At 40.0% G+C, this 13,689-nt stretch overlaps 1 protein-coding gene across 5 annotated transcripts in view; it reads right to left on the reverse strand.

Moving 5' to 3' along the window:
- The window catches only part of NXPE3 (neurexophilin and PC-esterase domain family member 3), a 45,661-nt gene that overhangs the window by 13,596 nt on the left and 18,376 nt on the right, over nt 1–13,689 (reverse strand). For all 5 annotated transcript variants that reach the window (XM_026492486.4, XM_048215232.2, XM_044381683.3 and 2 more), the window contains one exon: nt 5,554–6,308. In XM_026492486.4, the coding sequence (XP_026348271.1) occupies nt 5,554–6,308 (755 nt within the window). The remainder of the gene's footprint in view (nt 1–5,553; nt 6,309–13,689) is intronic.

A 13,689-nucleotide genomic window follows, 5' to 3' on the forward strand; every position in this document is an offset into this window, starting at 1 on the left:
CACTTAGCACAGGCCCTGGACTAGAGTCCATGCTTGGAAAATATTTGATGGAGGGCTGTGTGAAAAAGCAGGGGAGAGTGGAGTCCAGGAGAAAAGTACTGAAAACTTGCTAAAACTATGCCAGAAACTGGGTCACAATAATTAGCTCCTATGCTTAAACCAAAAACAAACAAAATAAAATGCTAACTTTCCAAATTCTTTTTTTTTTAAATTTTATGTATTAATTTGACAGAGAGAGAGAGCGAGAAAGCACAAGCACAAGCAGGGGGTGGGTCAGAAGAAGAGAGAGAAGCAGGCTCCCCGCTGAGCAGGGAGCCCGACACGGAGCTTGATCCCAGGACCCTGGGATCATGACCTGAGCCAAAGGCAGACACTTAACGACTGAGCCACCCAGGCACCCTTCCAAATTCTTGATATAGGAACTGAGTCTTGATATTTTGTTTCATCAAAAATCAATTCAAAAAGGGGCACCTGGGTGGCTCAATCGGTTAAGTGTCCAGCTTGATTTCAGCTCAGGTCATGATCTCAGGGTTGTAACAGTGAGCCCCAAGTCAGGCTCCATGCTGGGCAGAGAGTCTGCTTAAGATTCTCACTCTCCCTCTCCCTCTGCCCCTCCCCCACCACTCACACTCTCTCTTTCACTTAAAAAAAAGAGAGAGAGAGAGATCTGGTCTTCAATAATTAAGCTTCAAATGAACAATAGGAAAAAAAGACACAAACCAAAAAATAGACTCTTAACTATGCAGAACAAACAGATGGTTACCAGAGGGGAGGTGGGTAGGGAAATGGGTGAAATAGATGAAGAGGAGTAGAGTACACTTATCTTGATTAGCACGGAGTAATATATAAAATTGCCGAATCACAATAAATACTGTACACCTGAAACTAGTATAACACTGTATGTTAACCCACTGGAATTAAGGTTTTTTTTTAAGATTTTTATTTATTATTTATTTGAGAGAGAGAAAGACAGCAAGAGAGCACAAGCAAGGGGAGTGGCTGAGGCAGAGGGAGAAGCAGGCTCCCCGCTGAGCAGGCAGCCCAACATGGGGCTCAATCCCAGGACCCTGAGATCAAGACGGGAGCTGAAGGCAGACGCCTAACCAACTGAGCCACCAACTGAGCATGCAATGAATTAAAATTTTTTTAAATAAAATAAAATAAATAATTCTTGGGGTGCCTGCATGGATCAGTTAGTTAAGCATCTGACTCTTGGTTTTCGCTCAGGTCGTGATCTCAGGGTCATGAGACTGAGCCCCAAGTTGGGCTCCCTGCTCAGCATGGAGTCTGCTTAAGATTCTCTCTCCCTCTCCCTCTGCCCCTCCTACCCTGTGTGCTCACTCTCTCCCTCTTCCTCTCCCTCAAATAAATAAATAAATCTTAAAAATAATAATACTAATTCTTAAGCTTCTACTATGTGCCTGGCACTGTCCTAGATGTCAGGGATCTAACAGTACACGCAACACACAGCATCTCCTCCTTCATGGAACTGACATTCTAATGAGGGAGAGAAACAAAAACACAAGAAAGGCAGGCAGTACAGTTGACCCTTGAACAACATGGGTTTGAATTGCGCAGGTCCATTTATGCGTGGGTTTTTTTCAATAAATACAGTACAGTACTGTACATGTATTTTTTGTTCCTTATGATTTTCTTTTCTCTAGCTTACTTTTTTTTTTTTAAAGATTTTATTTATTTATGTGACAGAGAGACAGCCAGCGAGAGAGGGAACACAAGCAGGGGGAGTGGGAGAGGAAGAAGCAGGCTCCCAGCGGAGGAGCCCGATGTGGGACTCGATCCCGGAACTCCGAGATCATCCCCTGAGCCAAAGGCAGACGCTTAACGACTGCGCTACTCAGGCGCCCCTCTAGCTTACTTTACTGTAAGAATACAGTACATAATAGAGGTAGCATACGAAATACGTGTTAATCAACTGTAAGGGTTCCAGTCAACAGCAGGATATTAGTAGTTCAGTTTCGGACAGTCAGAAGTTAGAGGAGATTTCAGACTCTGCAAGCAGTTGGCACCCCCCATGCCCGTTGTTTTCAAGGCTCAACTGTATCAGGCACTATATTAGAAAATAACTTAAATAAGTGGCATTTAAGACACAACATGACTTCTAAAACAGCATAAATAAACCACTTTCATGAGAAAGCCTTGAGGTAAAGAAAAGAAGAAAATTTCCCCTTCGTAATTTTCCGGTAAAAATGTTTAACCCAGGGCAACTCCTTCGGGTCCCCTCCGTCCTTGGGAGCTTTGTACGATCACTTTGCTATCGCTCAATAAACCTTACTTTGCTGCCAAAAAAAAAGTTTAACCTCAATTTGGTCATGAAGAAACAATAAAGCCGCAAATCCAAACTAAGGGACAACCTACAAAACGGTGACATCAAAATTCTTTTTTTTTAAACACTTTTTAAAAAAGATTTCATTTATTTATTTATTTATTTGAGAGAGAGAAAGCATCCGAGTACAGGCAGAAGGGAAGGGAGAGGGACAAACAGACTCCACTGAGCGCGGGCCTGACACAAATTCTTCATATTATAAAAAACAAACTAGAGACCTCTTCCAAATTAAAAGAGATTAAAGAGATTACAAAACACACTGTGTGTGATCATACGTTAGATTAGTTCAAATAAACTACAATAAACAAGTAAATATTTTTTAAAAATAAAAAGGGGTGCCTGGGTGGCACAACCAGTTGGGCGTCCAGCTCTTGGTTTTCGCTCAGGTTGTGATCTCAGGGTGGTGGGACTGAGCCCCGTGTGAGTGTGGAGTCTGCTTATGGTTCTCTTTCCCTCGTCATCTGCCTCGTGCGCGTGCTCTCTCTCTAAAATAGATAAACACATCTTTATAAAATAAAAAAGACAGCCACAAAGGACATTACTGGGACAACCGGAGAAACTTGAGCATGGACTGTATATTAAATAACAGTACTGTATCACTGATAAAGGCCCCAAGTGTGATACCTGTGCTCTGGTTACATATTGGATGAGTGCACGTGCTAGGAGATGCACACTCATGGGGTGCAACACCATGATGCCTGCAACTTACTCTCAAATGGTCAAGGGGGAAGAATTATACATAGACATCCACACATGTAAACACACTGCAGAGAGAAAGCCCATGTAGCAAAACACTAACAATGGTAAATCTAAGTAAAAGACCTATGGATGTTCATTTTTATTATTCTTGCAGTGTTTCTAATGATTTGAAAGGTTTTTTTTTAAACATAAAGTTAGAAAGTAAAAAAGATTAAATTATGCTAAAAGTATATGGGAAGCTTTTCATGTGAGAAGCTCACTCTTTCAAAAGGCCTTCCTTTATATTAATAGGATCTTTTAAGCAAAGTACTGTTGTTCTTTCCAAAACCAACATTTTTTTTCCTTAGGAGTAAAGAACCAGAGATTAAATCACTTTAATTGTCCAACTGTAATTTAGGGAACCAAAGACCAAAGCTAAGCTTCTTAATCCTTTCTGAATTAAGCAATGTTATGAGCCACCAAGGGAAAAAGGTAAAAATGGGTATCAGCCTAATATATTCAGGCCATGAGCTCAAAACAGTACACCCAAGGACACCTCAAAAGATCAATTTCAATCTTTTACTTTTTCTTTTCCGTTAACTGGTACAAAACTTCAGAATTTTAAAGAGAAAACAATGCAAAAGATAAAATCCGTATCAGGACTATCAAATGTTTAGTTTCCAAAAATGCCACCTCAAACACTATTTTCCCAACAAACTTCCAGGTAAGTAGAATTTCTTAATGATTCTACTACAAAGTGCCATCAGCCAGCCTCATCCAGCATATGCAAGTAAAGACAGGGACATACATTATGTCGCCCTTCACAATTCACAGGTGTTTTCTGGTTTTAATGGTAGGATTTAGTGTCAGGAATATTCTTAAATTTTACAAACTCTCTAGCCTTTTTCCCACTTTTTTCCACATGGAATTTCAATAAATTACAAGCAATGCTGCTTCTTTTTTGCTAAGCCACTAAGCAGACTGACAACACAACTCTAAAAGAGGGGTAATTGAGCAGTCTTCTCACACTGGCAAAAAGTATACAGAACTGAAATAATCTGCTCACCATCGCTGTTAAGTAGCTTGTCTGAGATCGAACCCAGGATAAAACTAAAGCTAAAGTCCTTGTGTCCTGAGTTTTTCCTGTACACTGAACAACAGCGCCGTAAATACATTGAGTAGTGCTCCCTCTGCTGGCCTTCTAACAGCATGGCATGAGTCCACCAAATGTGTATTTAAAACTTGGACCAAAAGCTGACTCAAGCAGTGAAAAATCAAGGGCTTTATTGCAGAAGTTCCTGTAGACATACACACCTTATGGTAGGTACTTCTCCCCCATTGAGGAATGAGTGGACATAAAACATAAAATTGTTTAGGGTTGCCCAGATGTACTCAACAAAACTACCTCTCTAGCAGGAATATTTTTAAGTATCTATTTCATTAAAAAATAAAAGACATTTTTACACTCTTTCAAATAATTGGATTTTGACCATACGGCTTTCTAACTTTTTTTTCCTTAGGCATGTTCTTTTACTTCAGAACTACATGGGATGTTGAAGAAAACATTTTAATTCATACTGACCCATACACTCTATTCCATATATTGATCATTATGCTGAAGGTTTTACACTTACGTTCAAAAACAGAAATTTGTGTACAGTAAAGCAAAAATGTCAACAACTATTAATTTAAAAACTATAGTTTGTTGTGGTATTCCTGGCTTCCCATGTTTATCATTAAATCAACCCAGCAATGTTGTCATATTCATAGTCTTTTCTGATCTGTTCTGTGAATAAGTGATCTTTCTTACATAGCTATAGATATGCTATGTAGTTCCGAAGTAAAACATAGATATGAGGGTAAAAAAACAAAAACTCAAGGTTAAAAGGTCTTTAATCTGAACTGAAGTAAGCTCTTGGCTTCATTTTTTAAAAACTATTCACAGGGCGCCTGGATGGCCCAGTCAGTTAAGTGTCTGCCTTCAGCTCAGGAAGTGATCCCAGGGTCCTGGGATCAAGCCCCACATCGGGCCACCTGCTCAGCAGGGAACCTGCTTCTTCTTCTGTCTGCTGTCCCCCCACCCCGCTTGTGTTCTCTCTCTCTCTCTCTGTCAAATAAATAAACAAAATCTTTAAAAAAATTTTTTTAAACCTATTCACAAAAATACATTAATTAATTAAAATAAATAAATAAAATAAAATAAAAACTATTCACAGGGAGGCGCCTGGCTGGCTCAGTCAGTGCAGCATGCAACTTGATCTCAGGGTTGTGTGTTCGAGCTCCACCTTGAGTGTAGAGATTACTTAAAAAGAACCCAAAAATTTTTTTAAATAAATCAATAAAAACCATTCACAAATATAATTTTTTTTTTCTTATTCACTAACTCTCCCAAATTGGGCCAACTTCAGAGAGATATATGAAGCAAATAACCAAAACAAGATAAGTCTCCTAAATGGGACAGTGTCTCCTAATTGGGTCAAAAACAGCAGAAAAGAACCCTTAAATTACCCCGTAGAACAAGGAGCACGCACCTCTGGAAGAAAGCATTCTCTGCAGCAGTTAGGAGGCCCTTCAGGTATCCACCTTTGAAATGGTTAATTCTGCTACTGCAAGGGAGCTTCTTTGGTTTGAAGCAGAACCAGGGTTCTCCAGTGTAGAGATCTGTGAAGTTACACAGGGGCAGACTCCCGGGAAGACACACATTGCACTCTGTGGTTTCAGAAATTCTTCCTGAACGGAAGAGACTCTTGAAATAGACCCTATGTGGTTTCTCTTCCTGTAGGTGCTGAAGAACTCGGATCCCTTCCGTGGGGTGGACCAGAGATATGGACACTTTAACTTTGCCCGGCCAGAGCAAAGTAAAAAAGACCTTGTAAAACCCATTCTGGTAGTCTACCACTCTGCCCACAGCCCCCGCCTGCAGCTTAGGGGAGTGGATTCTGGCCTGCAGGTAGTCTCCACCATATTTCTTGGGCTTTCTCTGAAAATCCTGTACATGAACCAGCACTTCTAACTGGCTTCCCACCTTGAAGAAGGCTGCAGAGTTCAAGATAACAAAGTAGCTGGAAGAAGGGTCAGTGCTCTTCAGAAAGGGGACTGGACCCACATCAGGCACCTGCCACTGTAAGGCAGCCAGCAAGGAGTCCTCCTCCATGCGCTCCCGGCTGGACAGAGTCTGATGCTCATAGCCGCAGTAAGGATTCCGGCTAATTGCTGTCACCTGGGAGGAAACAAACTGTCCACTACTATCGATGAATGTGGCTGAAACAGTCTCATGGTCCAAGTACTAAAGAGAAAAACACAAAAACAGAAACCACAGACAGCTATGGTAAATTTCCTTCTATCAACCAAACTTACCTCTGCTTCTGTTTAACTTTAATAAAACTACTTGGGATGACATTGGTTCAAAAATCAGAGTTCACTACTTTTACAGGGCTATCTTTTTGTAACACAGTGAAATCAGGATGAGGAATAAAGTTTTAGAGAGATCTCCACCCTTCTGTGAATTCTACCTCCAGGAGCTCAATCAGGTCCCCACAGTCATTATCAGTGGAAAAAATCCTCTTGCTTCCAGCAGAAGAAGAAAAGGAACCATTTGGAAATACAACAGAGCATTCTGTTCTTAACAAGGTCTGCCTTCAAGATAAACTATTTTACTAGAGCCTAATCTATTGGGGTTTTATCAGCACCTAACCAAACTGGAGTAAGGGACATATCCAGCTCCAGCCCATTCTAAGCATCTATCCAACTTAAGGAGTGTAAGACAAGGAATGAGAAGCACTTCTGAAGTTCACAGCCCGGTAGCAAAGGCTCACTGGAGGACCAAGACTTACTCATAGGACTATAAAACACTTTACCTTCCCGACACCTCTCCATCTCACGACTGAGAGCTTATTTATCAGAGTTCCTTTTACCCAGTACATCACATTCAGCTTTCAACAAAAAGCTACAAGACATAATAAAAGGCAAAAAACATAGCTTGAAAACACAAACCAAACATCAGAAGCAGACTCAGATATGGCAGGGTTGTTGGAACAATCAGACCAGTAATTTAAAACAACTATGATTAATATGCTAAGCCTCCTAAGGGAAAAAGCAGACAACATGAAAGAACAGATGGGCAATGTAAGGAGACGGAAATTCCAAGAAAGAATGAAAAAGAAATGCCAAGAATAGAGAACCCAGAAATGGACCCTCGACTCTATGGTCAACTAATATCAACAAAGCAGGAAAGAATATCCAATGGAAAAAAGATGGTCTCCGGGAGCCTGGGTGGCTCAGTAGGTTAAGCGCCTGCTTTCAGCTCAGGTCATGGTCCCGGGGTCCTGGAATCAAGCCCCACATCAGGCTCCCTGCTCAATGGGGAGCCTGCTTCTCCCTCTCCCTCTGCCTGCACCCCCTGCTTGTACTCTCTCACACACGCTCTCTGTCAAATAAATAAATAAAATATTTTAAAAATTAAAAAAAAAAAAGAAAAATGTATCTTCAACAGATGGTGTTGGGAAAACTGGACAGCCACATGCAGAAGAATGAAACTGGACCATTCTCTTATGTCATACACTAGAATAACTTCAAAATGGATGAAAGACCTATATGTGAGACAGGAATCCATCAAAATCCTAGAGAAGAATACAAGCAGCAACCCCTTTGACCTCGGCCACAGGAACTCCTTGCTAGACACATCTTCAAAGGCAAGGGAAACAAAAGCAAAAGTGAACTACTGGGACTTCATCAAGACAAAAAGCTTTCGCACTGCAAAGGAAACAGTCAACAAAACCATAAAACAACCTACTGAATGGGAGAAGATATTTGCAGTGTCATCAGATAAAAAGAACTTATCAAACTCAACACCCAAAAAACAAATAATCCAGTCAAGAAATGGGGATAAGACATAAACAGACTTTCTCCAAAGAAGACATCCAAATGGACAACAGACACATGAAAAAATGCTCAACATCACTCAGCAACAGGGAAATTCAAATCAAAACCACAATGAGATATCAACTCACACCTGTCAGAATGGCTAAAATTAACAAGTCAGGAAAAGACAGATGTTGGCAAGGATGTGGAGGGAGGGGAACCCTCCTACACTGTTGGTGGGAATGCAAGCTGGTGCAGCCACTCTGGAAAACAGTATGGAGGTTCCTCAAAAAGTTGAAAATAGAGCTACCCTACGACCCACCAATTGCACTACCAGGTATGTATCCAAAGGATACAAACATAGTGATTCAAGGGGCACTTGCACTCCAATGTTTATAGCCGAACTATGGAAAGAGCCCAGATGTCCATTGACAGATGAATGGATAAAGAAGATGTGGTATGTATATATAATGGAATATTACTCAGCCATAAAAAATGAAATCTTACCATTTCCAACACCGTGGATGGAACTAGAGGGTATTATGCTAAGCAAAATAAGTCAATCAGAGAAAGACAATTTTATGATTTCACTCATATGTGTAATTTAAGAAACAAAACAGAAGATTATAGAGAAAGGGAGGGAAAAATAAAGTAAGACAAAATCAGAGAGGGAGATAAACCATAAGAGACTTTTAACTATAGGAAACAAACTGAGGATTGCTGGAGGGGAGGTGGGTGGGTGGATGATATAACTGGGGGATGGATATTAAGGAGGGCACTTGATGTGATGAGCACTGAGTGTTATATGCAACTGATGAATCACTAAACTCTACCTCTGAAACTAATAACACACTATATGCTAATTACTTGAATTTAAATAAAATAAAATTTTAAAAGCCTACCAAAGGGGCATCTGGGTGGCTCAGTTGTTAAGCATCTGCCCTCAGCTCAGGTTATGATTCCAGGGTCCTGGGATCGAGCCCCGCATTGGGCTCCCTGCTCAGCAGGAAAACTGCTTCTCCCTCTGCCACTCCCCCTGCTTGTGTTCTCTCTTTCTCTCTCTCTCTCTCAAATAAATAAATAAAATCTTTGAAAAATAAAAAAATAAAAGCCTACCAAAAAAAGAAAAAAGGAAATGCCAGACAAAGCGGAGAGGATTTTTAGGGAGAGAAAACACTCTGTATGGTACTATAATGATGGACAGATATCATTATACATTTGTCTAAACCTACAGAATACACAACAGCAATACAGAACCCTAAGGTACACTATGGACCTTGGGTGATCATGGGATGTCAAGGCAGGTTTTTCCTTGATTAAAAAATGTACCATTCTGGTGAGTAATGATAATAATGGGAGAGGCTAAGCATGTAAAGTGGCAAAGAGTGTATGGGAAATCTCTGTAATCTTCCTATAGTGTAAGCTCTGACAGTTGTTTTTTTCTTTTTTGTAATCCAAGTGCCTGAATTTTGACCTCAATTTTGATTGCCAAGGCACGCATTTCAAGAGGTATCCACTTTAAAGACAGCTATCTCAGAAAAACACAATGCTAGCCACAAGACTAGATAAAGAGCCTGGCCACCACCTCCTGCGATAAGCTCCTATGCTTTAGAGATCTTGGTAGATTCAGATAAGTGACCATTTCCTGTACTTTAAATTCCCACTCTTACATTTTAAATTCACCAATAAAGAGTGAACCTGTGAAACCCCAGGCCCCTGTCCTTAGATTCCCCCCCCCAAAAAACAGCAGAACCCCAGGCCCACACTCTCTCTTTCTCTAGCCATGAGCTCACTGTGTGGCCCCAGGTGTGCTGTATACCCTCCAGGACCTATGAATAATAAACTTGTTTTTCGAAGTTTCCTGCTTGCAGTCAATGGTAAGAACCACAAGAACCAGTCCAGCAACGAGAGGTAATTAAGAGGCTGAGACCAGGGCAAAACATTTCCTGTCAATTTTCCTTTAAGCCTACCAAAGACTCATTTTAGACCTAAAGACGCCTGCAGATTGAAAGTAAGGGGGTGGAGAAGCCTGCAAATAGATGTCGAAAGAAAGCCCAGTCCGAGTAGCAATATTTATATTGGAAAAATTAGACTTTTTTGGTCTCATATCGTTTTAAGTAGGCTCCATGCCCAGCATGGAGCCCAATGTGAGGCTTGAACTCACAATCCTGAGATCAAGACCTGAGCTGAGATCAAGAGTTGGACACTAAACTGACTGAGGCACCCTAGCACCCCTGTTCTTGTATTGTTTTTCTCTGCTTTGGTATCAGGGTAATACTGGCCTCATGGAATGATTTTGAATGTGTTCCCTCTATTCCATTATTGGGAACATTTTTATAAAGATTGTCATTATTTTTTTTAATGTTTGGCAGAATTCACCAATGAAACCATGAGGTCTTAGACTTTTCTGTGCTGGGAGATTTTTGATTCCTAATTCAATTTTCATTCTTGTTATTGGTCTGAGAAGATCTTCTACCTCTTGGATTCAAGATTCATGATTCAATCTTGGTGACTTGTGTGTTTTTAGGAATTATCTGAGCTTTTTTCTAGGTTATCTAATTTATTAGTATATAATTGTTTACAGTAATCTGTTATCACACTATATATTTCTGTGGTTAACTGTTGTATTGTTCTCTCTTCCATTTCTCATTCTGGTTTTTTGAGTCTTCTTTTTTTCCTTAATGTAGTTAAAGCATTGCCAGTATTTTTTTTTTAAACTGGTCATTACTTTCAATGTTATGTTATTATTTATTCTGGTCTCTATTTGTTTCTGATTTTTCTTTTTTGTTTTCTTCTCTACTAAATTTCAGCTAACTCTTCTTTTTCTAGTTCCTCGTGGTGTAAAGTTATTTCAACTTTTTTCTTTTTTTTTAATTGTTTTGCTCTTTATTCCTTTTTTTTAAAGATATTATTTATTTATTTGACAGAGAAAGAGAGACCACATAAGCAGGGAGAGCAGCAGACTGAGGGAGAGGGAGCAGCAGGCTCTCCGCTGAGCAGAGAGCCCAACATGGGGCTTGATCCGAGAGCCCTTGGATCATGACCTGAGCCAAAGGTAGACACCTAACTGAACCACCCAGATGCCTCCTTTTTTTTAAGATTTTATTTATTTATTTGAGAGACAGAGAGCACAAGGTGGGGAGGGGCAGGAGGAGAAGCAGAGTCCCCGCTGAGCAGAGAGCACAACACAGGGCTCAATACTAGGACCCTGGGATCAGGACCTGAGCCGAAGTCAGATGCTTAACCGACTGAGCCACCCAGTGCCCCTCAACTTTTATTCTTAATACAAACACTTATAGCATAAGTTTCACTCTAACATCTGCTTTTTCTGCATCCCATAGGTTTTAGAATATTGCTTTTTCTTTTTCTTTTGTTTTGAGACATATTTAGATTTGCTATTTGCTTTCTTATTGGGCTAATTGCTTGTGCAGCACTGTGGTGCTTAATATTTACATATTAAATATTTAATATTTACCTTGTAGATTTTTCAGCTTTATTTTATTGTTGATCTTTAGTTTTGTACCACTGTGGTTGGAAAATATACTTGGCATGATTTCAGGCTTCTTAAATTTTAATATTTGTTATGTCTCCTTTTATGTGATTTAACCAGGGTATTCCTCTGACTGTACTTGAAGAAAATGTGTATTCTATTTTTCTTGTATGAAATGTTTTATATATATCTTTTATAACCATGTCTTCAAGTTCGTGCTGAGAAAAAAACTTTAACAGAAGGTACTGGTTTAAAATAAAGCATATCAGAAGGGAGGTGGGTGGGGATGGGTGAAATACATGAAAGAGATTAAGAGTACACTTAGGATGATGAGCTGAGTAATGATGTATAGAATTACTGAATCACTATATTGTATACCTGGAACTAATATATAACACTATATGTTAACTATACTGGAATTAAAATAAAAATTTGATAATAATAAATTTTGGTTTAAACATAAAACTTTTCTTAAAAAAATGTTTTTTTAGACCCAAGCCTAAGGCAGACACCCAACTGACTGAGCCACTCAGGCGCCCCTATTTCTTAAATTGATACTAGCCATTCCAAATGGTGTGAGGTGATATCTTACTGTGGTTTTGATGTGCATTTCCCTGATGAATAGTGATGCTGAGTATCTCTTAATGCGTCTGCTGGCCGTCTGAATGTCTTCTTTGGAAAAATGTCTATTCAGGTCTTCTGCCCATTTTAATTGGATTGGTTTTTTGGTATTTCTTTATATATATTTTGGATATGAACCCATTATCAGAGATATCATTTGCAAATATCTTCTCCCATTCAGTAGGTTGCCTTTTTGTTTTGTTCATGGTTCCTTTGTTGTGCAAAAATTTTTTATTTTTTTAATTTTTTTTTTTTTTATATTTATTTGTCAGAGAGAAAGAGAGAGAGAGCACAAGCAGGGGAGAGCAGCAGGCAGAGGGAGAAGCAGGCTCCCTGCTGAGCAAGGAGCCCAACATGGGACTTGATCCCAGGGTCCTGGGATCATGAACTGAGCCAAAGGCAGACGCCCAACCGACTAAGCCACCCAGGTGAACTCCCAAATTTTTTATTTTGGTGTAGTCCCAATAGTTTACTTTTGCTTTTGCTTCCCTTGCTTTAGGAGATATCTGCATAAATATGTTGGTACGGTCAATGTTCAAGAGATTACTGTTTTCTTTTAGGAATTTTATGGTTTCAGGTCTCACATCTAAGTCTTTAATCCATTTTGAGTTTATTTTTGTGTATGGTTTAAGATAGTGGTCCAGTTTCACTCTTTTGCATGTAGCTGTCCAGTTTTCCCAACACCATTTATTGAAGAGACTTTTTTCCATTGTATATTCTTGCCTCTTTTGTCATAGATTAATTGACCCTATTGGCATGGGTGTATTTCTGGGCTCTCTATGCTGTTTCACTAATCTATGTGGGGTTTTATTGTTATAAAATTTGTTTCTTGTCTTCAGTTCCTGAAAACACTTCGGAGCTATAAAGGTGAAATAGATGTCTTTTTTTTTTTTTTTAAGATTTTATTTATTTATTTAACAGAGAGAGAGAGAGATAGAACACAAGCAGGGGGAGTGGCAGGCAGAAGCAGACTCCCCACTGAGCAGGGAGCCCAATGCAGGGCTCGATCCCAGGACCCTGAGATCATGACCTGAGCTAAAGGCAGACACTTAATGACTGAGCCACCCAGGCGCCCCTGAAATACGTGTCTTATTCAAAATAGGTGTCTTTTCACCACAACTGGGTTGATGTTAATGAGATGACTTTTGGAAAGCACCTAAGGATGGGGGCTGGTTGCCAGGAGAACCAACCATGATTAAAGGACTGAACCTTTCAGTCCCATCCCCTCACCTCTGGGAAGGGGAGAGTGGCTGGAAGTAGAATCAACTGCCAATGGCTAATGACTTAATCAATCATACCTGTAGAATGAAACCTCCATAAAAACCCAACAGGATGAGTTCTGGAGAGCTTCCAGGACGGTGAACCCATGGAGACTCAGGGAGAGTGGCGCACACAAAGAGCGTGGGAGTTCCATGCCCTTGCCACACAGCTTGCCCTATGCATCTCTTCCATCTGGTTGTTCTTGAGTTATATCCTTTTATAAACCAGTAATCTAGTAAGTAAAATGTATCTCTGAGTTCTGTTAAACCACACTAACTAATTAGTTAAATCCAAGGTGGGGGTCATTGGAACCTCCAATCTATACGTAGCAGGTAAGAAGCACAAGTGACAACCCAAACTTACAAATGGCATCTGGGGGGGGGGGGACAGTAGAACTGAGCCCTTAATGTATGGGATACAATGCAATTTCCAGGTA

Source organism: Ursus arctos, unplaced genomic scaffold (assembly GCF_023065955.2).
Source record: "Ursus arctos isolate Adak ecotype North America unplaced genomic scaffold, UrsArc2.0 scaffold_4, whole genome shotgun sequence".
In the NCBI taxonomy this organism is placed as follows: Eukaryota; Metazoa; Chordata; class Mammalia; order Carnivora; family Ursidae; genus Ursus; species Ursus arctos.